The sequence below is a fragment of the Dermochelys coriacea genome, chromosome 7 (assembly GCF_009764565.3).
Source record: "Dermochelys coriacea isolate rDerCor1 chromosome 7, rDerCor1.pri.v4, whole genome shotgun sequence".
NCBI classification, from domain to species: Eukaryota; Metazoa; Chordata; order Testudines; family Dermochelyidae; genus Dermochelys; species Dermochelys coriacea.
In genome coordinates, this window is record NC_050074.1 from 5,204,909 (window position 1) to 5,232,552 (window position 27,644).

The 27,644-nt window shown below is 44.8% G+C and overlaps 1 protein-coding gene across 1 annotated transcript in view; it reads left to right on the top strand.

Moving 5' to 3' along the window:
• Positions 1-11,978: 11,978 nt before the first annotated feature.
• The window catches only part of SYNPR (synaptoporin), a 180,259-nt gene continuing 164,593 nt past the window's right edge, over positions 11,979-27,644 (top strand). The window contains exons 1-2 of the mRNA XM_038408116.2: positions 11,979-12,296; positions 12,389-12,454. Coding sequence (XP_038264044.1) covers positions 12,279-12,296; positions 12,389-12,454 — 84 coding nt within the window. The 5' untranslated portion in view covers positions 11,979-12,278. The remainder of the gene's footprint in view (positions 12,297-12,388; positions 12,455-27,644) is intronic.

Sequence of the window (27,644 nt, forward strand, 5' to 3'; positions counted from 1 at the left end):
AAGTTTGAAACAAATACTAGAGCAGCTATTCCTACTTCGTAGGGTCATAGGTGTCTCCATGCTGAACGCAGCCTTTTCAGCTTGGAAGAGGCATCTGCCTAGGCCAGGTTCTGAAGCTAATTTCGGTTCCAGGTGAAGTCTTCTAAAGCCGGAGCAGGCCCCTGCCAAAGTTTGGGTCCCAACCCAGACCCAGCTCTGACAGACTTTAGCAGGCCTCTAATCAAGCTCTCACTAAATACTGGCCAATTGGTTAACCCTCTCAGTGAAGTGGAAGGAAAAGGCCTGGGTAGGGACCGTCGAATTGTGGAGGTCAACGAATGGCTACGCAGGTGGTGTCGGAGAGAAGGCTTTGGATTCTTTGACCATGGGATGGTGTTCCATGAAGGAGGAGTGCTGGGCAGAGACGGGCTCCATCTTACGAAGAGAGGGAAGAACATCTTTGCCAGCAGGCTGGCTAACCTAGTGAGGAGGGCTTTAAACTAGGTTCACCGGGGGAAGGAGACCAAAGCCCTGAGGTAAGTGGGAAAGCGGGATACCGGGAGGAAGCACAGGCAGGAATGTCTGTGAGGGGAGGGCTCCTGCCTCATACTGGGAATGAGGGCGATCAACAGGTTATCTCAAGTGCTTATATACAAATGCACAAAGCCTTGGAAACAAGCAGGGAGAACTGGAGGTCCTGGTGATGTCAAGGAATTATGACGTGATTGGAATAACAGAGACTTGGTGGGATAACTCACATGACTGGAGTACAGTCATGGATGGTTATAAACTGTTCAGGAAGGACAGGCAGGGCAGAAAAGGTGGGGGAGTAGCACTGTATGTAAGGGAGCAGTATGACTGCTCAGAGCTCCGGTACGAAACTGTGGAAAAACCTGAGTGTCTCTGGATTAAGTTTAGAAGTGTGTGCAACAAGAGTGATGTCATGGTGGGAGTCTGCTATAGACCACCGGACCAGGGGGATGAGGTGGATGAGGCTTTCTTCCGGCAACTCACGGAAGCTACTAGATCGCATGCCCTGATTCTCATGGGTGACTTTAATTTTCCTGATATCTGCTGGGAGAGCAATACAGCGGTGCATAGACAATCCAGGAAGTTTTTGGAAAGCGTAGGGGACAATTTCCTGGTGCAAGTGCTAGGGGAGCCAACTAGGGGGAGCGCTTTTCTTGACCTGCTGCTCACAAACCGGGTAGAATTAGTGGGGGAAGCAAAAGTGGATGGGAATCTGGGAGGCAGTGACCATGAGTTGGTTGAGTTCAGGATCCTGACGCAGGGAAGAAAGGTAAGCAGCAGGATACGGACCCTGGACTTCAGGAAAGCAGACTTTGACTCCCTCAGGGAACAGATGGCCAGGATCCCCTGGGGGACTAACATGAAAGGGAGTCCAGGAGTGCTGGCTGTATTTCAAGGAATCCCTGTTGAGGTTACAGGGACAAACCATCCCGATGAGTCGAAAGAATAGTAAATATGGCAGGCGACCAGCTTGGCTTAATGGTGAAATCCTAGCGGATCTTAAACATAAAAAAGAAGCTTACAAGAAGTGGAAGGTTGGACATATGACCAGGGAAGAGTATAAAAATATTGCTCGGGCATGTAGGAAAGATATCAGGAGGGCCAAATCGCACCTGGAGCTGCAGCTAGCAAGAGATGTCAAGAGTCACAAGAAGGGTTTCTTCAGGTATGTTGGCAACAAGAAGAAAGCCAAGGAAAGTGTGGGCCCCTTACTGAATGAGGGAGGCAAGCTAGTGACAGAGGATGTGGAAAAAGCTAATGTACTCAATGCTTTTTTTGCTTCTGTTTTCACTAACAAGGTCAGCTCCCAGACTGCTGTGCTGGGCAACACAAAATGGGGAAGAGATGGCCAGCCCTCTGTAGAGATAGAGGTGGTTAGGGACTATTTAGAAAAGCTGGACGTGCACAAGTCCATGGGGCCGGACGAATTGCATCCGAGAGTGCTGAAGGAATTGGCGGCTGTGATTGCAGAGCCCTTGGCCATTATCTTTGAAAACTCGTGGCGAACGGGGGAAGTCCCGGATGACTGGAAAAAGGCTAATGTAGTGCCCATCTTTAAAAAAGGGAAGAAGGAGGATCCTGGGAACTACAGGCCGGTCAGCCTCACCTCAGTCCCTGGAAAAATCATGGAGCAGGTCCTCAAAGAATCAATCCTGAAGCACTTAGAGGAGAGGAAAGTGATCAGGAACAGTCAGCATGGATTCACCAAGGGAAGGTCATGCCTGACTAATCTAATCGCCTTTTATGATGAGATTACTGGTTCTGTGGATGAAGGGAAAGCAGTGGATGTATTGTTTCTTGACTTTAGCAAAGCTTTTGACACGGTCTCCCACAGCATTCTTGTCAGCAAGTTAAGGAAGTATGGGCTGGATGAATGCACTATAAGGTGGGTAGAAAGCTGGCTAGATTGTCGGGCTCAACGGGTAGTGATCAATGGCTCCATGTCTAGTTGGCAGCCGGTGTCAAGTGGAGTGCCCCAGGGGTCGGTCCTGGGGCCCGTTTTGTTCAATATCTTCATAAATGATCTGGAGGATGGTGTGGATTGCACTCTCAGCAAATTTGCGGATGATACTAAACTGGGAGGAGTGGTAGATACGCTGGAGGGGAGGGATAGGATACAGAAGGACCTAGACAAATTGGAGGATTGGGCCTATGAAATCTAATGAGGTTCAATAAGGATAAATGCAGGGTCCTGCACTTAGGATGGAAGAATCCAATGCACCGCTACAGACTAGGGACCGAATGGCTCGGCAGCAGTTCTGCGGAAAAGGACCTAGGGGTGACAGTGGACGAGAAGCTGGATATGAGTCAGCAGTGTGCCCTTGTTGCCAAGAAGGCCAATGGCATTTTGGGATGTATAAGTAGGGGCATAGCGAGCAGATCGAGGGACGTGATCGTTCCCCTCTATTCGACACTGGTGAGGCCTCATCTGGAGTACTGTGTCCAGTTTTGGGCCCCACACTACAGGAAGGATGTGGATAAATTGGAAAGAGTACAGCGAAGGGCAACGAAAATGATTAGGGGTCTAGAGCACATGACTTATGAGGAGAGGCTGAGGGAGCTGGGATTGTTTAGTCTGCAGAAGAGAAGAATGAGGGGGGATTTGATAGCTGCTTTCAACTACCTGAAAGGGGGTTTCAAAGAGGATGGCTCTAGACTGTTCTCAATGGTAGCAGATGACAGAACGAGGAGTAATGGTCTCAAGTTGCAATGGGGGAGGTTTAGATTGGATATTAGGAAAAACTTTTTCACTAAGAGGGTGGTGAAACACTGGAATGCGTTACCTAGGGAGGTGGTAGAATCTCCTTCCTTAGAGGTTTTTAAGGTCAGGCTTGACAAAGCCCTGGCTGGGATGTTTTAACTGGGACTTGGTCCTGCTTTGAGCAGGGGGTTGGACTAGATGACCTTCTGGGGTCCCTTCCAACCCTGATATTCTATGATTCTATGATTCTATGATTCTAAGTACCATTCTGTCTCAAGCCCCAAATAATCCTCCCATTACCATCCCACACTGATAACTGCTTAGGTGGCCTGTCTGATCTGCTTTCTGCACTTCACTGCACGGCAGTCAAGAATAGAGCGACCAGATCGCAAGAGTAAAATATCAGGACACATGCGGGGAGGGGAGCAGCCCCAGGTTCATAGCCCCCACTGGAGCCATGCGGGAGGGGGACACACAGCTGTAGGAAGCTGTGAGGCGGGCATGTGGCCCCGGCTCTAGCCCCCACCTCAAGCCATGGGTCAGGGGCGCATGGCCCTGGTTCCGTCCCCTGCTGCAAGGGGGATGTCTCAGGGCTGCAGCAGGGGGTTGGGGCACAGGAGGGAGCTTGGGGTGCTGACTCTGGGAGGGAGTTTGGGTGTAGGAGGGGGCTCAGGGCTGGCACAGGGGGTTGGGGATGTGGGAGGCAGTGCAGGCTCTGGGCGGCGCTTACCTCAGGCAGCTCCCCAGAATTAGAGACATCTCCCTCTGGGTCCTAGGCAGAGGGGTGGCCAGGCAGCTCTGTGTGCTGTCTTGCCCACAGGAGTCGCCCCGCAGCTCCCATTGGCCACAGTTCCCAGCCAATGGGAGCTGCAGAGCTGGCACTAATGGCGAGGGCAGCACGCAGAGTCCCCTGGCCCTCCCTGCACCTAGGACCCAGAGGGAGATGTTGCCACTTCTGGGGAGCTGCATGGATCTGGGTAGGGAGCCTGCCAGCCTGATGCCAACTGGATGCCTGACAACCCTACAATATCGAGACAAATGGTGTCCCAATTGTACATCAGTCGGGACATGGGACAAAGAGTTAAATATCAGGACAGTTCTGATTTTATCAGGATGTCTGGTCACCCTAGTCAAGAATCCACTTTGCTGTAAACTGTGCATTACAGCTGTCCTCTACACCACCTTCTCCATTGCTTCCTCAGTCTTCTCGTCTTTTAATCTTCAGCCTGCAACACCTGTGCGCTTTGCCTTCCCTTTTCGGCCACCCTAGCATGCCTCTTCTGCATTGCTGCTGAGCAAGGGGTTGCTAGCAATACACATGCTATTGGAGCAGCAAGGGGAAGTCCGGACATGTGGGGATCTAGCACGTGATCCTGCAGGGCAGAGCCACAGAGATGTTTTTAAGGACCCGGGGCAAAGTCTGAATCTGCCCTTCCATTAGAACTATGACTGATGGGAGGCTGGGGAAGTGGACCATTGAAGCATGAGCTTGCACGGCATGCACCCCGCAGCAGCTGCTCCTGTCCCACAGGGCTGGGCCTGGCTTCCCACTTTGGGCATTGTGACCTGGCAGGTGGAGTTGCAGCACCACTCAGGTTTGGCTTGGCAGCCCCTTGATGGAGGGGCCACCAGGCCAAATGTGAGTAGCGTTGCCCCTTGTGCCAGGTTGTAACACCACTTGGTTCAGTGGCCCACTCAAATGGGGGGCCTGGGGCAAACTGCCCCTTTTGCTTCCCCTTCTGGGCAGCCCTATGGAAGGAATAAAGCTGCAGGAGGAAACCATGCCATGGTGGGAGTGTGGGAGCCAGACATCACTGTACATGTTGACAAGAAGGGCTCTCTTGACCTGTTTAATGCCATTATAAGACAATTCAAAAGATGGATAATCAGGAAAGTTCTTATAGAATCACAGAATATAGGGTTGGAAGAGACTTCAGGAAGTCATCTAGTCCCATCCCCTGCTCAAAGCAGGACCAACACCAACTAAATCATCCCAGCCAAGGCTTTGTCAAGCCGGGCCTTAAAAAATTCTTCCTGAATTATGTTAAGAAATTGTGTTTTCTGCCATTCAAGAGAATGAGGTATGGGCTTGTGGAGCTCTGTAGATGGGGCTGATCACTATTTTTGCCTAGACAAACAAGTCCATGGTTCTTAAGTTGGTATGTTTAACTCTTAAACCGCTAATATTTGCATTTCTGCCATTTTAAATTGACCTTGATTTCTTACTCAAAGAAAACAGAGAGAAGAAAACAATAATGACCTGATTATGATTTTCTACACACAGAGTAATTGCAAGCTGACATTGTCAGTTTTCTTATTACCCTGTTTTGTGAAGGAGTGAACAAGCATATTGGTTGGATAAGAAAGGTGGAGCACGAGAATTGTTGTCCCTGTATTGTGAATGTAATCTTTGAGAAGTGTGCTCCATGGTTTTGACGACCTGATGAAAGAGGTTTCATCCCTCTGAAACATTTTTTTTTTTAACCTCTTTAGTCTCTCTACCATTCATCACAAAGATTTATAATTGAACCTCTTCTGCATTTCTTGGGGCACTGTTTACCAAGCACAGTCATACAGGTGTGAAAACGCAGTGGAATATAATTTAGCACAAACCTAATTTTAGTCTCTAGATCCTTACTCTCCCCTTCAGAATTTCCAATTGCAGACCTAGCACATTTGCTTGTCTGAACGCAGGTTTGAGACTTATTTTTTTTTATGTAGTATCAAAACACTTGAGTCTTTGTTTCTTGAATCTGAGGTGTCATTAGTAGAGTAAGATTTAGATTGGGAGCTTTAAAGCCAGTGAGACATTTTTACTGCTAAGATGTCTAAGGTTTTGTGTGCAAAGAGAGCAGCTGTGAAAGCCAAAAAAAGCATTTGTGTTTCAATGTGGCAGAATGTGTGCCAACAGCCATCTGGAAGACTCAATAAAGGATAGAGCAGATATTGATCCATAACCAGACTGGTCCTTTGGTACCATGTTCATCTGAGGATTTCCATTCAAAGAGAGATCTGACCATGAACAGGCTCCGTGCTGAAATAGCATCAAATGATCATGAATCACAAATGCCATTAGGTCATAAGGGAAGAAAATTAAAAAAAAAAAAGAAAGACAAAGGCACTTGCATATGTAAATCAAAATGCAAGCATAAAAAATTAAAAAGCAGGAAGCAAAATAATCCTGTTTCTCCAAGATGGCCCAGCTTTTCTTCAATGTGCCATGTATAATCTCTGAAAACTGTAGCCAAGTGTATTGCTAATAAATTACAGGAGTGTCGATTTGCAAGAGGCTAAGGAAGGTAGGTGTCTGAATCCCACTGATAGTCAATGGGAGTTGGCCACTTAACTCCCTCCTTTTGAAAATCCTAGCCTAAATTACGGAGGTCAAATTGTGATTGTGAGAAATGATCTTTCCGTATCCATCACAGGTTCATCCTGACTTTCAACCGTCTCTCTGTTAAACATTTCAGTATTTTTATCCTCCATTTTTGGAATTACGTAAACCTAAATCGATTCAACAAATCTTCAATTTAAAAACTATTCTCTGTGAAAACTACTCTATTAAAGGAAAGGTACCATGAAAGCTACTCTAATTAGTAAGTACCAGTAATTAGAATGGAAATCTCAGAACTAGCAGTCTGGGCAGTCATTTATATTAGTGCAAACTAAGTACAAATCTTTAGATGACATCGGAGGTATTATCTAGGCTATGGTCCTGGGATGGAATTGGAAACCTCTGAAGGAAGGACAACATGCTCGCTCTTTACATACAGTGGACCTATTTCTTTCTCAGGTCTGTGGCAAGGGCCTCACATTAATCTGCCAAAGCACCTCCACACTGGCCTGGAGATACAATATCTAGGAGTCAGAGGATAACTAGGATCTCTCTGCACATTCATTCCATCGCAGCTACACTGAGATTACCAACAAAGAATGTCACATGGTGATGGTGCGTTTTGGCTTAGACCACTAATTCATTTCACCTGTACCACCAAACAGCCAGCATCTATCTGATCACTAGAGTCAGTCAAAAATGCTATATATTTTTCATTGAAATTTTTGAATGAAAAAATATTCTGTGGATTTTTCAGTTTTGTTATTAAAAGAAAACTAAAATCTTTTTCAGTTTTTAACCTCTCACACACATGCACTCTCTCCCTGTTTTTTCCCTAGGAAAAAAGGTAGGGGTGTGTGTGTGTGTGTGTGTGTGTGTGTGTGTGTGTGTGTGTGAACTTTTACCCAAATTAAAATTTTAAAGAAAAAAAATGTAATTTTGCATTTGAAAAAAGTTTTGATGAATTATTTTTTCCACCTCTCTTGCATGCTACAGATCTGGCTTGGATATAAATTGATGACCTTTGGATGAAAGACTGTGTAAAATTACCATTAGGCTCTGAGCAATTCAGTTCCCCCTAAACTGTTCTTGATTCCTAGACTTTCTAAAACCATCTTTTTAATGCAGCTTTCTGTATTTATTTATTTTTTTACAGCTCTAGACCGAAGAAAGGCTAACCAAATTACTGATTTAAATTTTTGATTATGATTAGTTCCTGATGTGGAGTACCAGCTTCAGGTATTTAAAAAATGAAAATGCTTGGAACATGCTGAAGGCCCAGATGGAGCAGACACTGAATGTGCTTAACTTTACTTTCATCACTACTGAGACAATTTGTGGTAGTAAAATAAAGCATGTGCATAAATGTTTGCGGGATTGGGGCCTAAACCTGGAAATTCTAGCTGCAGAGCAGGTGCAGTTCTTATGTAATAAGATGCTTCGCCCATAACCCACCCCATCTTCTCTATATCCTTCACTTTAGCAGGACATAATTCCATCACAAAGTTCCCTTTGTGATGTTTTCATGTCGAAAGGAAATGAAACTCTGTCAGCAAGAGAGGGTGATGTAAACGAGGAAAGACAAACGGGAAATGCTCTCAATGCCAGGCTATGGCAATTATATATTATTAAGGCTATGTTAGGAAATGATGCCAAACCCATTGTTCTGCTGTCAAGAAAATGTTACAGATATGCCAGTGTGGGTCTCTGCAACTGGTAGAATGGCATAACAATTCTGTTGCCACATAAATTTGTTTCACAGGGTCTAATGTAGGTTTCAGAGTAGCAGCCGTGTTAGTCTGTATTCGCAAAAAGAAAAGGAGTACTTGTGGCACCTTAGAGACTAATAAATTTATTAGAGCATAACCCTCCACCCCCAAACATGATACAGTTCGTTGGTGACCTAGAATCCTATTTTCGACGTCTCAGACTCAAGAAATATTTCCAACACACCTCTGACCAACATATTAACCCACAGAGACCTTCCTGCCAACACTACAAAAAGAAGGATTCTGGCTGGACTCCTCCTGAAAGTCAAAACAGCAGTCTGGATTTCTACATAGACTGCTTCCGCCGACATGCACGAGCTGAAATTGTGGAAAAGCAGCATCGCTTACCCCATAACCTCAGCCATGCGGAACACAGTGCCATCCACAGCCTCAGAAACAACTCTGACATCATAATCAAAAAGGCTGACAAAGGAGGTGCTGTCGTCATCATGAATAGGTCGGCGTATGAACAAGAGGCTACTAGGCAGCTCTCCAACACGACTTTCTACAAGCCATTACCCTCTGATCCCACTGAGAGTTACCAAAAGAAACTACAGCATTTGCTCAAGAAACTCCCTGAAAAAGCACAAGAACAAATCCGCACAGACACACCCCTGGAGCCCCGACCTGGGGTATTCTATCTGCTACCCAAGATCCATAAACCTGGAAATCCTGGACGCTCCATCATCTCAGGCATTGGCACCCTGACAGCAGGATTGTCTGGCTATGTAGACTCCCTCCTCAGGCCCTTCGTTACCAGCACTCCCAGCTATCTTCGCGACACCGCTGACTTCCTGAGGAAACTACAGTCCATTGGTGATCTTGCTAAAAACACCATCCTAGCCACTATGGATGTAGAAGCCTCTACACCAACATTCCACACAAAGATGGACTACAAGCCGTCAGGAACAGTATCCCCGATTACTGTCACGGCTAACCTGGTGGCTGAACTTTGTGACTTTGTCCTCACCCATAACTATTTCACATTTGGGGACAATGTATACCTTCAAATCAGCGGCACTGCGATGGGTACCCGCATGGCCCCACAGTATGCCAACATTTTTATGGCTGACTTAGAACAACGCTTCCTCAGCTCTCGTTCCCTAATGCCCCTACTCTACTTGCGCTACATTGATGACATCTTCATCATCTGGACCCATGGAAAAGAAGCTCTTGAGGAATTCCACCAGGATTTCAACAATTTCCATCCCACCATCAACCTCAGCCTGGACCAGTCCACACAAGAGATCCACTTCCTGGACACTATGGTGCTAATAAGCGATGGTCACATAAACACCACCCTATATCGGAAACCTACTGACCGCTATTCCTACCTACATGCCTCTAGCTTTCATCCAGATCATACCACTCGATCCATTGTCTACAGCCAAGCGCTACGATATAACCGCATTTGCTCCAACCCCTCAGACAGAGACAAACACCTACAAGATCTCTATCATGCATTCCTACAACTACAATACCCACCTGCTGAAGTGAAGAAACAGATTGACAGAGCCAGAAGAGTACCCAGAGTACTACAGGACAGGCCCAACAAAGAAAATAACAGAACGCCACTAGCCATCACCTTCAGCCCCCAACTAAAACCTCTCCAACGCATCATCAAGGATCTACAACCCATCCTGAAGGACGACCCATCACTCTCACAGATCTTGGGAGACAGGCCAGTCCTTGCTTACAGACAGCCCCCCAATCTGAAGCAAATACTCTCCAGCAACCACACACCACACAACAGAACCACTAACCCAGGAACCTATCCTTGCAACAAAGTCCGTTGCCAACTCTGTCCACATATCTATTCAGGGGATACCATCAAAGGGCCTAACCACATCAGCCACACTATCAGAGGCTCTCAGAGGCTCGTTCACCTGCGCATCTACCAATGTGATATATGCCATCATGTGCCAGCAATGCCCCTCTGCCATGTACATTGGTCCAACTGGACAGTCTCTACGTAAAAGAATGAATGGACACAAATCAGACGTCAAGAATTATAACATTCAAAAACCAGTTGGAGAACACTTCAATCTCTCTGGTCACTCGATCACAGACCTAAGAGTGGCTATACTTCAACAAAAAAGCTTCAAAAACAGACTCCAAGGAGAGACTGCTGAATTGGAATTCATTTGCAAACTGGATACAATTAACTTAGGTTTACTTTGTGTAATGACTCATCCATTCCCAGTCTCTATTCAAGCCTATTTCCCCATGTTATTTCTCCCTCCCACCCCACCCCCCACTGTTCCTCTGATATTCTTGTTAACTGCTGGAATTAGCCTACCTGCTTGTCACCATGAAAGGTTTTCCTCCTTCCCCCCCCTGCTGCTGGTGATGGCTTATCTTAAGTGATCACTCTCCTTACAGTGTGTGTGATAAACCCATTGTTTCATGTTCTCTGTGTGTGTGTATATAAATCTATCCTCTGTTTTTTCCACCAAATGCATCCGATGAAGTGAGCTGTAGCTCACGAAAGCTTATGCTCTAATAAATTTATTAGTCTCTAAGGTGCCACAAGTACTCCTTTTCTTTTTAGGGTCTAATGTAGAATGTATTCTGGGGGGTGGGGAATTATCTTGCAACTCACTTTTTAAATGTCAGATTGTGCGTTAAGGGAGCAGGTTCGTTGCAGATTTTTAACACCGATGGCTAGAACTGGTGGAAAGATGCTAAGATGTGGGAACGTTTTCTCTTGAATTTTTTTCCGCGCAAGGAAATAATTTTTAGAATTTTCTTACAAAACTCACTTGCAAGGGTTGTTTTCACTTTGCTTTTTCTCTCCTTTTCTCCTTCTGCCGCCTCCTCCTTTTTATCTTCCCTCTCTTCACTTTTTCTCCTTTTGCAAGTAAAAATGCATGTCCAGTGATGGGGGGGGGGGAGACTGAGGGAGGAGAAAAACAATTGGAGAAACAAATTTTAAAAAGGGGAGGGTTGTTCTGACAAACGCACAAACACACAAAAACCGGCCAGCTAAAATAATCCCTCAACGTGTTTTTGTGACAATAGTTTTAATTTTAAAACCATTTTTTAAATATTTTTTTCAGCCATTTCTACGGCTGGAGAATGGTGTTCCGTAAGCCCATTGAACGCCGGGGCTTAAGCCCGCTTTGTGTTTGCAGGAGCGGGGACCAGGTGTTCCGTGTCTCTTTGGCAAACCCGGGGGGTGAATAGATGGGTCAGTGTGTGATTGGGTTTTTTGGGTTGAAAAGGGGCCTCACAAATGTCTCAAAGCTCCAGAGCCCTGTCAGCATCAATGCAGCTCCCCTCTCGGTCCCCTGGAATGGGGCTGCAGCTCACCACCTGGTTGGAACTCCCCGGGCCAGAGCCCCCGGCACTTTCGCCTGCTTCCCAACTCCATAGTGTGCCCTAAGCCAGCAGCTGGTTCCCTGCACCCCATCCCTTCATACCCCCATCGCTCGTGCTCCCTATAGCCCCTCTCAGCCCTTCGGGGGCCTTTCCCTCCACCCTGCTGCAGGCTCTGTATCCCAACAGCCTGTCACGCCAAACTCACATTCCCCACCCCGGCTCCCTCGCTCCTCAGCTCGGCTCCTTCCCCCTCTGAGCCCCATGCCCACTGGCACCCCAGCCCCTCCCGCTCAGCGCCCCTCCTTAGCTGCTCGCCTCCCCACCAGCTCCCGGGGCGCGCCCTGGCCTCCCCAGCACTGCGCGCCCAGGGGCGCGGGCAGGCGCGCACATGCCCGGGAAGGCGGGGCAGAGGCGCCCGGCCAGCTCCGCCTAGCGCTCTCGGCTGGCTTGTGCCACAGCCCGGCGTGCCCGTGTGGAGGGAGCGCAGCGCCCGGCTCCTGGGTGGCTTCTCCTGGAGCGCAGTGGCGCAGACGCCGCGTCTCCAAGCGGCCTCTGCGCGCAGCGGCGCCTGGGCGCTTTGAGGCGCTAGCCAGGGAAGGGCAGTGAACTTTGGGGGGTCCGGGGCAGAGGCTTCGGAGCAGTGATGGAGGCGGTGAACCAGGTACGGGGAGAGGCGGCTTGGGGCCAGGGCCCCGGCCGGGGCTGGCTCTCGGTCCGCTCCATGATCCCGTCTTGTGTTTGCTTTCTCCCTAGCTCGCCTCCACGGGCACGTTCCGGGCGGTGAAGGAGCCGCTGGCTTTCCTGCGGGTGCTGGAATGGGTAAGTTGGAGGAGCTGGCTGGGGCGCGCTGCGCAGGGCAGAGGATGCGCCCTGGTTGGGCGAGGGGCTTGCGATGGGGTTGGGGGCTGCAGCTGGCTCCCAAGTGCATGGGGTGGTCTGGAGCGGGCGAGGCGTTTGCTGGCGCTGGTGCCTGTTCGTGTGCTGGGGTCCCCCTGGGGACGGTCCCCTGCTGGAGAAGCCCCTGGGCGCAGTCCCCCCGTTTCCCCAGGGCTTGGGGAGGGAGAGACGTGCCTGGGTGGTGGGCTTGGGTGCTCATCAGCTAGCTCCGACCCTGGCACGCCGAGTGCTGTTGTGTCCTTCCAGTTCCTGGCGGACTCCTGGCCATGTTGAAGGCGCAGTGGTCGGTCTGTATGCGCCGAAGCGTTTCTGTCTCTGGGGGGCACAGCCTGGATCGCCTCCTCCAGCCACGCTGGAGTGGGAGGGTAGAGGCAGAGAGTTTCCAAAAGTGTAAACCACAGAACCGGCACATGTTCCCCCTCGCAGCGAGCCAAGGAAACGGGTAGCGATGGACAAAGGAGGATGGCAAGGAGACTTGGAAATGAGGGGGAGACAGCAAGGGGGAAAGGAAATAGGGGCTGGGCTGGGGTAGCTCCCACCATCCCGGCTAGCTTCCCCCTCACCCTAGCTGTAAAGTTCTTTGGATTCTAGCACCCTCCCGTTTGGCTCCGCTCTTTGGCTGTCCTCCCCTTCCCTTCCCCCTAGATCCTTGCGCACACATAGAAGGGGAAGGAGAATTGTGTTGTTGTTTTTTTCCATTCTCCATTTAAAAAAAAAAATCTTTACTGTACATTTACCACATTTGTCTCTGGGCTGAGCTGCAAGGGAGGCAAATAATGGGCTAGTGGCCACTGTTTCTCTGATCGTTATTCAGAGTGAAATCTGCAGGTCAAATGACGTCCATTGCCAGTAGGTCTGAAGGAGGAGGAGAGGCTGTCTGAAGGGAAAGTTCAGAGCATGTCACGTAGGATTAATCACACTCGCCTAATGCTGAGTGGCTGGTAAATGTCAGATACATGTATGTTTGTGCGTTATACATGTGTGTAGATGAACGCGTAGTGGGATATATTGATCTCCTTTGCAGAGGTATATTTTGCTGTTTCATGCATTTTTATATTCAGATTGCAAATTTGATAGAGTGTTTCTGAGCCCAGCATTTCAATGTGCTGTAAGAATATGTATTCATATCGCTCTGTGCTGCTTGGGGGCATTCTCTGCAGTGATTCTCAAGAGGTGCTCTGCTCTTGTATGTATGTGTCTGTAACAGCCATGCTAAGCATTAGTGCTCCTGGATTTCTGGGGAACTTGGAACATCAGGTTTTGTATGGCAGGGTCAGGGAGTCCTGCCCACGTCAGTTTGTTAGCAGGGCCTGGGCACCTGTGAAATTTTTAAGGAGAGGGTGTGTTCTCTTGCCAAATGGATATTAAATGTAATGGGCGGTTGTGTGTCTCTGTTATCATGTCACTCCTGACCCCATTTTTTATATGGATAATTTAGGCCAGCATGGGATAAACAATGGGAAGCTTTTGGTGCTTTCAACCATTATGACTTATTTTAAAAGCTTACTGTAATTGTGAACTGGAAACATTGGTATCTAAGTTATGTGTAAAACTTACAGCTTCTCTTGTGGTGTTGACCAAAATGACCCTCCTCTGATGGCTGTCCAGAGGCCTGTGGGAAATGAGTTGGGGCTCTTAGTCCAGTTCCTTCTGGACAAGTGTCCACATCATAAAACTTGACCCCCTTTCTTGGCTGTCTCAGTACAGATCCCAAGCAAGGACCAACTCAGTCTAGAAACTGGGTCTCCTAGTGTCACAAGGTGGTTCCTCTCCACCCATTAGGTTCTTTGGGCAGTGAGTGGAAGCCTGCACTGCTGCTCTCAGTGCTGAATTTGTGCTATGACGAAAGAGTGGACTTCATTCTCTAGGGCAAACCAGCCAGCACTAACATATGACAGCAAGCTCTTTTAGTCACAGGTGACATGCAAAACAAGGGTGTGGAACTCTTTGCCCAGTATCCTGTATTTTTGCCAGCATATGAGTGTTATAGAGAGACATCTCTTGACTCCATTGAAGTACATCGAATTAAAGGGAGCTTTATGCATTGAGAGAGTGGGCAAACTGTAACTCTTTTGCTAACATGTCACAGGGGTTGGGAAATAATTACTCATTCTAAACAGATGTATGTAAAACTAAAAGTGCTGTTCAGTATCTGATGTTTAAAAGAGTGTGGATGATTTTAAAAACCTTTCAGATGACCCATTTTTCTGCTTTTCCCAGTTTGCCTTCCCCCCCGCCCCCAATCTTTTCCCTACTCTCTTCATCTCCCCTTGCAGTCCTTTCTCCCTGCTCTCCTAGTGTATCTACACTCTCTTTTATTCCCCACCTCTTCTGAACATTCATTTGTTAAGCACTTTAATTTTAAAACCAAGCACTGCTGCAGATTCTGTGGCAGCTCTCAAATTCCACAGCGGCACTTGATCAGAACAGTCAAAGTACAGCGCTAATTGCTGGATTTACTGTTTCATTTTGGATGTTGAATGGCGTGTGAGTGATTTTTGTTTTATGCAAAAAGTGCTGACCACAGTGGAATTCGTCAAAGCTGCTCATGTTGATAGTGATGAGTTTTTCAGGACTTTATAGTCATAACCTATAAGGAGGCCTATCCACTGATGTGTGTTGGAGATTTGATAGTGGAATTGTAATGCAATAAATTGAACTTTAAAGTATTTTTTTTAAAGATTTCAAAAGAAAATTTAAAGAATTTTCTGATGCCTTCTTTTTGCTCCTTTATGATGTGTAAAGTAGGCCTAAACTTTTTCTCAGCAGCCACAAAACTCATAGCTTTTTCCTGATTGTGTTGGTTTTTTTAACCTTAGCAATACTAAGAAATGTCAAGTCTGTTCTTTTCTGATTTTGCTAAATCAGATATCTCAATTGTGTGCGCTGAGCTTTCTCACCATTGAATTGAACAGGCACTTGGAATCTTAGCCACAAACATCCTTTTCTCCCAAAATGTTGCTCAGATTAGCCAAGTAGGTGTGTGTTTATTTAAAGAAATATACTGAAAATAGAATTTTAAGCAGTCTGACTAGCAAATCACTCCCCCTGTCATTTGTTCCTCTTTTGTGATGTCATAATCCCGTTAATTTTCCAGTCGGAAGGAGTGTTACAGGAGAGACAAGGTTTCAGTTTCTAAAGTGAAAAAGTAGTAGGAAAACTACCAAGGTGGGGAAAAGCTCTTTATATATCACAAAGAAGCAAAAAAAGGTACCAAACTCCCTTTCCCCTCCCCCCCCCCACCTAAATATGTCCCATTCAAGTCAGAAATTGCATTTGTGCATATGATTTTTCTTTGGAGAAATGGTGTTCTTCACTTCCTGCTCTTACTGATTGTGTGGTGTTACTGTGGGATATTAAGCAGCTGCCATGTTTCATCTCAGAAGCGTCTGCATTCTGGGGAAGGGGTTTGAGTATTACAACAAAGATGATAAAGAAAAGAATGGTTTCAGAGTAGCAGCCGTGTTAGTCTGTATTTGCAATTTTTTTTTTAAGAGACTAACAAATTTATTTGAGCATAAGCTTTCGTGAGCTACAGCTCACTTCATCGGATGCATTTGGTGGAAAATAGAGTGGGGAGATTTATATACACACACACACAGAACATGAAACAATGGGTTTTATCATACACGCTGTAAGGAGAGTGATCACTTAAGATGAGCCATCACCAGCGGAGGGGGGAGGAAGGAGGAAAACCTTTCATGGTGACAAGCAAGGTGGGCCAGAAATAAATAAATAAATTTTGCTAGTCTCTAAGGTGCCACAAGTACCCCTTTTCTTTTTAAAGAAAAGAATAACATACTGAAATAGAAAGTCAATCCTATCTATCTGTTCATAAAGAGCTTTGGGAATCCTTCAGCGCGGACAGTGCTGTAGAAACACAAGATGTTACGTTTATTTACTGGGATGACTTTGTCTAGAGTTTACGGCAGACAGAGGGAATTAAACACCCTTGATATTTATAATCAGGCGTCTCTGTTTTACTGTGCCAGATACAGCAGTCAAAAGTTCAGATGAGCAAATTTTAAACGTAGTCCAGTCTCACATTTTGCAGTCACAGCTTTTCATTGCTGTCAGTTAGGCCCCTAGAGAGAACAGCTCATAGGCTAAATTCATGATAATCAGTAACTATATTTATTATAAATACTGATTGCCACAGAGCTTTTGGAAGGGCTAGCAAACCTACAGCCCCATCACTACTGGAGAGATAAGCACAAATATTTGTAAATCTAGGTCATTGGTGGAATGGGTTTAGAGTCATAACCGTGAAACTATGTCCACATAAAAAAAAAACACCACACAGCTGGGCAAAATTCAGCATACATGCCAATCTTTTCTAAGGAGAAGACACAGACCTTGAAAAGCAGGGCAGTAGCAGACTGATGCAGGAGAAACTTACCCAAAATGTACTGATATGTAGTTTCTCTCTGTTTTCCAGTATCATCTTTTGATCACCACCAAACATCTAAAGAGATAATGCTGTAAAAGGAAGCATTTTAAAAAGGGCTGATTTCTCTGGATAGCGATGGAAGTGTGTGTGTAATATATTTTTATTTATATTTCTCATGTACATCATCAGCTGCTTTGTAATCTCATTTCAAGCAAAATTATGGATTCAGGGGATTTAGAGACTAAATTGATTTAGGTCCAATAAAACAAAGATGAGAAAAAAGATTTGCAAGAGACTTTAACTATTAAGCAATGGAGATGGATATTACTGCAAGTACAGAACAGTAACTTTATAACATATAATATTGACAGATATATAATTCTTTGTGTAGTAAGACAATTAAGAGTTGCACTGTCTGGATTTTATATATTTCATTTTTTGAGCCAGTGTCAAAATGTTGGAAAGACTTCTCTAAAAGCAGTTCTGTCTGTTCTTTCTTCCCTTGTTTGTTGTTAGAAACATTTGCATGAAAAGAGGATATTTGTTTCTTAAGGATTCATCTGTTTCTGCTGCTTATTTCTCTCAATGCAAGCCTCAGCAGCCAGTTGTGATGTCACAAACAGAGCATTGCCACGTCAGCTGAGAAATGGCTATCGTACAATGTTTCTGCTAACAACAAACAACTTAGGAGGCAAGGAAAAGCAGAATTTTCTCTCTATATAGATATAGACACACATATGGGGTGGAGGCTGACAGCTCGTGACCCTCCCATGAAATAACCTCGTGACCCACCTGAGGTGTTCCGACCCCAGTTTGAGAACCCCAACCTATACCATGAAGAGCTCATAATCTAATTTAAGACAAGATAGAACAAGTTGTTGTTACAGTACATAGATAGGATTGGGGTAAAGGAGGTAAAAGCAATAAGAACACATGCAGGGTTGCCAACTCTCTGGATATTTAGTGCTTTTCTTAAAGCCTCAGCTCCTGGAGTCATGTGATTACATGAGACTCTCAGCTTTCACTTTAAAAAAATAGTACATTTCTAGCTTTCATGGTGGCAGAGAAAAACTTGAAGATGCAAACTCTCAAGGTTCAAACACCAGAAGACAAATAAAAGAACAAATCCATTAGTGATATAATCTCTTTTCTGTGATAATCTCACAATGTTTGAATGTGTGGGGCTGGCAGTACTGCACATGTTAATGTAATCTAACTCTGTATTAAATTGAAGGGAAGAAGTTGGACTTTACTCAGATCTTGCCACTGAGAGCTGTGCTATTTTTTTCTCATCTGAAAGTTAGTGTTACAAAGTGAGCCTGGACAAAATAGGTTTTATGGATTTCAAATGCGCTTTTTTTTTTTTTTGATGACTAGAACATAAATTGGAGGCATGGAGGATTTCTGGTTTGAGTGGTTGTCTTTTAATTAATTAATTAATTAATTAATTAAATGCTAAACACAAAAGTACGATTGACAAGCACAGTGGGATCAATTCAATTCCTTCAGTAACTTTAAAATTAAAAACAACGAGGAGTATTTGTAGCACCTTAGAGACTAAAGTTAAAATTGTCTGGATACAGATGCCTTTTTCCCTTCAGTATTTGCTATATTATTTCATCTGTCTTGAGATGGGAACTTAAAGTGCTTACATCAATGGAGAGCACAGTTGTTTACTTTACTGCTCTCTGTCTTGAAATACAAAGTCTTTGGAACTATTTTTGATAGTGTTCATCGGAGAGTCAAAATATGACTCTGAGTCCAACAAAAAAACGTATAATGGGAAGACCGAGACAAACAGTCTGCTAGAGTTAGCTACGTTCCTCTTTCCTTTTGTGGATATAACCTGTAGGCAGCAACCATATGTAAGGAAATATTCAATCAAATAAAGACTAGGAAAGATCATCCTTTACCGGTGATATGCTCTGCATCTAAAACGAAATGCATTGCAGCTGATAATAGCTATTCAAAGAAATGCTTAACTCCCTGCCTTTAATGACAGAACTAACCAAATCATCTATAATAATGCCCCCTGTGACTCCTAATAACTTTATAAATAGAGCTGGTTGTGAATTTTTTGAGGGGGCATATCAGGTTTGATGAATCTTCCATTTTGAAGATTGTATTGTATCCAAACTGGATACAATTAACTTAGGCTTGAATAGAGACTGGGAGCAGATGGGTCATTACACAAAGTAAGACTATTTCCCCATGTTATTTCCTCCCCACCATCCACTGTTCCTCAGATGTTCTTGTCAACTGCTGAAAATGGCCCACCTTGATTATCACCACTAAAGGTTTTCTTCCTCCCTTCCCCTCCTGCTGGTAATAGCTCATCTTAAGTGATCATTCTAATTACAGTGTGTATGATAAAACCCATTATTTCATGTTCTCTGTGTGTGTATATAAATCTCCCCACTGTATTTTCCACTGAATGCATCTGATGAAGTGAGTTGTAGCTCACGAAAGCTTATGCTCAAATAAATTTGTTAGTCTTTAGGGTGCCACAAGTACTCCTTTTCTTTTTGCCAATACAGACTAACACGGCTGCAACTCTGAAACCTTTCATTAAGAAGGTTTCTCAGGTCCAGGATGAAGTGTATTTGGGGAAGAGGGTTTTAACACTCATCTGAGTCTCCCATGTCTCAGTAAGTGCCATAACCACAGAGCCATGAAACACTGCTGCACAAAATAGGAAACTCTTGGGAGTTATGTGGTCCCTGTTTGCTTCGGTAGGCGTTTGTCATTGAAACGGGTGAGATCGGTTTTTGGTGAGGCTTCTTTGTGACGGAAGAAAAGCTGCTATTATCACCTGTGTGTGTGAACGTTCTAAGCACTCAAAATAGAGGAGAGAGACTGATTAATGCTAAATGCTTATTATATATGCAAGTCAAGAGTCTGTGAGGGGAAGAGCAAAAATGATTTGACTTTCAATGAAGAAGCATGGGGGCAGAGAACTGTGTCATTAGACACACTACAGTAATGTGTATGAGAAGTATTCTTGCCAATTTGTATCGGGGAGAAGCTTCAGCCATTTCTTTCCTATAAATTGACGTCTGCATGATTTCAGCTACTGGGTAAAAAGCCTTGCAAATTGACTTCTCTGGGTGCAGATCCTGCACAAAGGGCTGGGGAAGGCTGGGAAGTGAGAGAAGCTTCGCTCAGTGAGCAAGCTGCTACCGTTACGATTTGAAACCTGAGTTCTGGATCCCTGACTTGAAGGCCCTGGTAACTCTGGTTACGTTAACGTTTTTTTTGTAGTGAGTCGCCTAGCAATCCAAAGAGAAGGTATCAATTCCCCCAGCCTCTGTATGTACATCTGTCCTAGAGAAAGGAACTCTCTAGTCCCTTTTTGCTGAAGCAATCACGTGGTGGTACAGAAAGCATGTGATACTGTCCCAGGTACAGTACTGTGGGAATCCTAACATTCAGTTCCATACATATGCAAATTCAGTCTTTTTCCCCTTTTGCATCAGAGGCCGTTAAACATCGTAACAGGACTGTAAAACAATACATAAAATAGCGCATAGCCTTTCTATTTGGTCAGTCACATAACTTCTAAACAAGGGTGCATATAACTCATATATTTTAATCTTCCGAGAGTGTCTAAAATTATTGTAAAAAGTACAAAAGGTCACACAACATGCTGTGTGGATGTGCTGTTTTTAAGGTGTCTTGTTAAGAATGGCATATGTACTGCAAAATGTGACATAGTTGCTAAGGTCATGACAGCATGTTTTTATTTGGCAGAATACTGAACATTGGCAAACTGTAAATTGTTGCTTCATTTAATCTGCATTATTTTCTCTTATGGCTGTTTTGGGCACCATTTCATCAGAAGCAGCTTTTTCACATTCAGAAGATTTTACTTTCTTAATCAGAATAACTGGAACCTTCCCCCTACCCCCTTTAAGCAGGTGCTTAGAGTGTGTATAATTTTGGATTTTTCAGTGGCTCTAATTGTGATGCAAAATATTGTATTGTAATAAGTTTGGCAATAGGATACATTCAACTAAGGAAGTTTTCCCAAAGAATTACCACACAGTATAAACAAAAGAACTTTATTTCTTCGTTAGCTGTTTCTTTGTTAGCAGATCATGTCTAACTGTGCATGCATCACCGAGTGTCTGATTTGTGCGCATGTATTACTTTCCTAATCCTAGCTAGTAACCTTTGGGTGGGCTAGAGTTCGCTTTATCGCCCTTCGCCGATGCCTAAAACACCCAACTCCCAGAAAAGTAGCTGGAGACCCAGAGTTCAGTCTCTGAAGGATTTTCAGCAAGGATTGCACACGTCAGTCTCCCCACATTCAAGACCCAAAAGGAACTAAAGAAATGAATTCAATTAAATAACTTTATAAAGTCTTATGATAAACAAATTAATAATCTAATTTTCACATCATAACATAGCTGTTTTATAATCCACACACATTATCTTCACAGTTATCCATAAACATAAATTTAAAAAAAAAATCTGAACAGTTCAGTCCCCACAGAAACAGTGAGAAGAAACGGAGAGTTCCCAAAAGCTTAGGGTTAGTCCATCTAAGTCTCCGTTAGAGTCTTTGGCCACCAAATCTGTACAGTCTGCTGAGTCTAAAACATCTTCCCTCCACTTGCTTGTAGGAATCTTCATGGAATCCAGGCAGACTCTTCCTCTGCTGAAATCACTGCTAGCCAGTCAGCTGACGGATTAACCAACCGCTCAGTTAAGTATATAGATTTAAAGAAAACCCTGCTGCAAAATGCTTCAGGGTTAGGGACAACAGCCTGCTTCCTGCTCCTGGGCTCAGCTTCTTCCAACTCACACAGAGACATGGCCTTCTGCAAAGTAGCTGCCCTGACTGTTTTTTTTGCTCTCACAGAGTCTGACCCCAGCAACAGCGAACCCATTGGAGCACACCCAAAACTACCACACCCAAATCCAGAAGCTTCTGGATGTGGAGTGCTAAATCTGCCTAGCAACAGTGACCCAGACGCAACTCACTACTACCTCCCCACAATGGGTCTCTTAGAGACAATTCTCCCTATTAGGCACATGGGTTACAGGTGCCTGTGCAAAGCCAGCTTGAGCACGAGAAGCTGGCTATGAGTCAACAGTGTGCCCTTGTTGCCAAGATCGCCAATGGCATTTTGGGATGTATAAGTAGGGACATTGCCAGCAGATCGAGGGACGTGATCGTTCCCCTCTATTCGACATTGGTGAGGCCTCATCTGGAGTACTGTGTCCAGTTTTGGGCCCCACACTACAAGAAGGATGTGAAAAAATTGGAAAACGTCTAGCGGAGGGCAACAAAAATGATTCGGGGACTTGAACGCATGACTTATGAGGAGAGGCCGAGGGAACTGGGATTATTTAGTCTGCGGAAGAGAAGAATGAGCAGGGATTTGAGAGCTGCTTTCAACTACCTGAAAGGGGGTTTCAAAGAGGATGGATCTAGACTGTTCTCAATGGTAGCAGATGACAGAACAAGGAGTAATGGTCTCAAGTTGCAGTGTGGGAGGTTTAGTTTGGATATTAGGAAAAACTTTTTCACTAGGAGGGTGGTGAAGCACTGGAATGGGTTATCTAGGGAGGTGATGGAATCTGCTTCCTTTGAGGTTTTTAAGATCAGGCTTGACAAAGCCCTGTCGGGGATGATTTAGTTGGGGATTGGTCCTGCTTTGAGCAGGGGGTTGGACTAGATGACCTCCTGAGGTCCCTTCCAACCTGAGATTCTATGATTCTATGTGCTTGGAGGTGCATGCACACTAATGCACGTAGCTTTCCAAGACAGAGTTAAAGAGTTGCATGCTTACATTTTTCAGAGTCCGTGCTGTCCTAGGTACCATATTAAACAAATTGAAGTAGAATAAGTCCACCAAGTACGTGAGAAGGTGCTTGTGGTATAATGTCCAGTGTTTGTAGGGTGACCAGATAGCAACTGTGAAAAAACGGGACAGAGGGTGGGAAGTAACAGGCGCCTGTATAACAAAAAGTCCCCAGAAACGGGACTGTCCCTTTAAAAAAGGGACATCTGGTCACCCTAAGTGTATGTGAAAGGGGAATCAGGCCCCATATCTCTTGAACGACATGGTATTTAACACGGAGCATTAGACCAAGATGCGGGAGCAGAAATCTGCGGAACATAAAGCTCTCATTAGGTTCAGCACAGTTTCAGAAGACAGGAAGTGTACACATCCAGAACCAATGTTAGAAATAAATTGGATCTGATTGCCTTGTGAAACTGCTGGCCTGTCAATTCGATCTTTATTCCATGAGAAATACCAGAAAGTGCTGCAGACGTTCAAGTAGAGTATTCCTTTAGGAATACATGAAAGCAAAGTATTGAGGGAGAAAATTCCCCCAAAATTTCACAAAGAGAGGAATCCTGTCTAAAATCCTTGAGATCTTTTATATCTGAGAGGAAGATCTACAGTGGCACTTCAGGGGAGTTTTGAATTTTTTAAAAAAATGTTGGTAATATTCTAGTGGCGTTTTAGCCTCCTTTTCTGCTAATGTTAACGCTTTGCCTTAATGTGAAATTCCTTGGATGATGCAAATCTACCGTTTCTGTGGTTTGAAATTATAAAATGAAGCTCAGATCTTCTTATACTGCTGTGCAGCAATTGGATATCTGAGTGGGATTTGGCTGTATGTGTTTGTTGCATATTGATGGTTTCCATCATCTCTTTTTATTGCCGTAAGGAGTTAGGCAAGCATGTAGTTCCTGAGTCACACCCCGGATGTAGGAGAGGTCATGGGAGCAGCATTTCTGAACTGGGATGCAGTAGGATTTGCCGTGTACTGTGGAAAGCTAGTTGGGACGCATGCTGTATCAGAAGATTTGCCAGATGCCTTCACCTTGTCTCTTCCTTTTCGGGCTCAGTTAACTTTGAGCCAGGTATTAACAGTTATATGTAAAAAGCTGTGCACTCGATGTTCTTGAGTGCCTTCTGCTGGCACCTTATCTATTGCCTAACTATTGACATCTATACAGATATCTCTTTTTATTGTGCACTCTCTTAATGCCTGGGGAGATAGAGTGGGTGAGCAACCTGTGCCACTGAATTCCTGGCTTGAGGTGGGCTTTGGGGAATCTGCATCCAGATGTTGCACTGACGGAATCAAGGCCCATAGTATGTAGCTCACTGCAACTCAAAATAAATAGCATAGAAGTGTATTAATCTTCCTTGCCAGTCCACTAGTTAGTTAGCTTGTGTTATGCCTCCTGAAAAACCAATAAGGCAATCTTCACTGCTATTATTTTCTTGTGATTGTAGATGGCTCATGGCTGACACATGGCACTTATTATTGTCCCTGCTAATGGTGCACATACTCAGAGTCCAAGTTGTGCTCAGATTCCAAGTTGTAATACTCTAGGATACACCTTGTGCTTTATGTTCTTATATGGCCAACAGACGTAGTGTTTCCAGGAATGCTGGACTCAGAGCCCAGCCCCTCCGGGTCTGACATTTGTCAGTAGTAGCGGAACTGCATGTGGGGCGTGGAATAAAAGTCGGATGATAAGAAGCAGCAGTTGGTCTAGTGGCAGGTACTAAATAATATGCTTTTTTCTCCCCTGCGTGAGACAGGTTTAAAGCTCCTTGGCTGAAAGGTCAACAGCAAATGAACATTTTTAGCGTGCCCTTTTCCGCTCCTTTACAGTGCATAAAGGTGGACTCAAACGTTTTGTTCCAAAGTTTATTTTCTCCTTGTGTTTAACCTTAGAAATAGCTGCAATATTAAGTCCCAACTTCCTTGTTTTCACTAGAGCACAGAAGAAATGGAGTGGGATGGTTTTATCTATCTGGATTGAAACTGGAGGAGCCACTGCTCTCAGCCCCCAAATGAGCCTGCGGGATTCTGAGTCTTTCAGAGAGAGTTTTTCTCCCAACTGTTTGGGAATTGGAAGTGATGAGGTTTCTAATTAAAATACACATTCAAAACAATGGGCTCCAAACAGTCTTTTCTGTTCTCAGAGGAGGACTGGGAAAGTTGTGGCTCAGGCTTCAGTCTGTCGTGTCATATTGTGGTATTGCACTAAAAGAATGTGGGTTTCTTTCTGTCCACTGTATTGGCTAGTTCACAGCAGAGGTCTATGAGTCTGCTAGTGCTTCTACTGCAGGGAGTTTGTTCTTTAGCTCAAGTGGTAGAGGCTCATGCTTCTGGTACTGAAGGTGCTGGTTCAACCTCCCCTGTTGGTTTGGAGAAGTTACTTTATGTTGTCCTAGTCCCTCCTACTGCCAAAGCATCCTCTTGCAAAAATAAAACATGGAAATCAAGGTTCGATGTTTTTAATATTTAAAAAATTGAGAAAATAAAATTACAAAATAAAAAAGTTGAAGTTTGTGCGTGGCACACACCTTGTTATCCGTGCCCAGGGATTGACCCAGGGTCCTCTGCAGCAACATGCATCAGCCTCTACAGCTAGAGTGTAAGAAGCAGGCTCTGTATGTTTGAGTTATAACACACACATCATCTGTGCGTTGGGCACTGAAGGGGGATGTGACTCACTTTGATGTGTTGGTTACAAGGGCTTTTATATAATGCTTCATTCATCCTTCGATTTTTAAAATACTTCACAAAGGGCAGAAGGTAGCATTATCCCCATTGTTGTCCGCAGAGCTGTGGTAGCCATATTGGTCCCAGGATAATAGACAAGGTGGGTGAGGTGATATCTTTTACTAGATCAACTTCTGTTGGTGAGAGACACAAGCTTCCGAGCTTGTCTGAAGAAGATCTGTTTGTAAGCTCGAAAACTTGTCTCCACAACAGAAGTTGGTCCAGTAAAATATATTACCTCCCCAACCTTATCTCTCTAGTGTCCCCATTATACAACTGGGGAAACTGAATGATAGAGACACAAGTGACTAGCCCAAGATCACACAGTAGGTCACTGGCAGAGTAGGGAAGTGTCTAGTGGACCCTGCATCATTAATAAACACAACAAGAGCACAAACACACTTTTTTTTTAGCTTTGTAGTTCATCTTCAGCCAGTTAAAGCCATTAGATGTAGTTTGCGTCCACCATAAATCCATATAACTCTCCACCAGGATTTATTCTCCTCTTCACCAGCAGCACAATGGTTACTGTTGTTCTTTTGCCTTTGTCTTAGTGTTCACTTTAATGAAACTCTACATTGGACTTAGGGTGGTACAAAATTCTGGATAAGGCTCTGATGTGACAGTAATGGCTGTGCAGGGCCGGGGCAGTAATGTGTGAAAGTGATTTTATCACGGTCATTCAAACGTCTAAGTGAAGACATGCTTCTGCATTCTGACAGCTGGCATAAACACATCCGGGATGCAAGCAAGAGCGACTCGCGAAGGGAACCTTGACACCACCTCTCCCCATTCTCTAAGCAAGAGCAATTTGTGAAGGGAACCTTGACCCCATGCACGCACATGCACTGTCTGTACTGGGGTCTTGTTCATGGAAGGCTCTAGGCACTTCTTTGAGTGCTGAGTGGGTGCCCACAATGAAGCTCATCCCCAAACCAGTGAGTCCTTTGATTCTAGTAGGATAGGGCCCCGAGTGATGAGGAATTATCCAGCTGAGGACACATCTTCTGTGTTGGGCAAAAGGAAAGATGTATCCTGCCTTGAGGGATAACGCTTCCTGCATTTAGCTGGGTGTTTAGGTAGAGATTAAAAGAAAAAAAATCACTTGTTTACTCTGGCAGTGAACTAGTGTTGAATCTGAATGGGTATTCAACCACCACACTCCAGCCTAGAGCAAGAGTGGTATGTGGTTAGAAGTTTGGACTGTACCGAACCACCAGGGAAGGATGTTCATGTCAAGGACAGATTGGGGGGGTAGGGGGATTTACAATCTTGAGGGAACTATACCTCAGATTGTTGGGGAGAGTTAGATTCAGTAGGGTCACAGCCCCATGTTTGAGACGGCAAACGCTCTGCATCAGGGACTGCTTCTGTGTTTGTACAGCACCCTGTACAATGGGACCTTGATCTTCCTTGGAGGCTTTGTTGCTGCTACCATATAAATATTTATATTTATGAATGAAAAGTGTTTTATAATTGGGCAGTTTCCACAATCACTATTTGGGGCCTGTAATTTGAATATATCTCTCCAAAATCAAAGGCAAATGTGTGTTTTTTAAATCCAGCTTCTGATAAATCCAGCAAAACCTCATGATTATCATCTACAAGGCGGGCAAGAGCATATGACTCAAATTTCGATCCCACTTTCAAATAAGATGCCTGCTAACAGATTAAACAATAGGCGCCTTCCTGCTTCATTTTAACATTTTAATTAAATTCTTTGCTGCTGTGTCTCTTTGGTCTCAGCAAGCTGATACATGCAGTGTCACTTAGTGTGTTAGAACAGTATTTTATGCTAATCTTGCATAAAGCAGGGATGCATTTGAGTGTGAATGGTTCTTAAGGTGCAGAAGATACACTCTGCTAAGCATTGAATGCTGCACAAAATGACCTTTCAAACTGATGACTAGAGAGGTGCATACAGAGAAACTATTCATGAACATTTTGGAGACTTCTATGGCTATTTCTACATTACAGTCTTAAATCGACCTATGTTAGGTCGACTTACAGCGACCGCATTAATTACTGCAGTGGCTGATGTCCACGCTACCATCCTGTCGGGGGTGTATGTCCTCACCAGGAACGCTTCCACCAAATGAAGAGGGGCAGTGGGGGGGACTGAGAGTCCCCTCAGTTCAACGCTGCTCCCCACCAGGAGCCCAGCTGCTCCCCTCATGG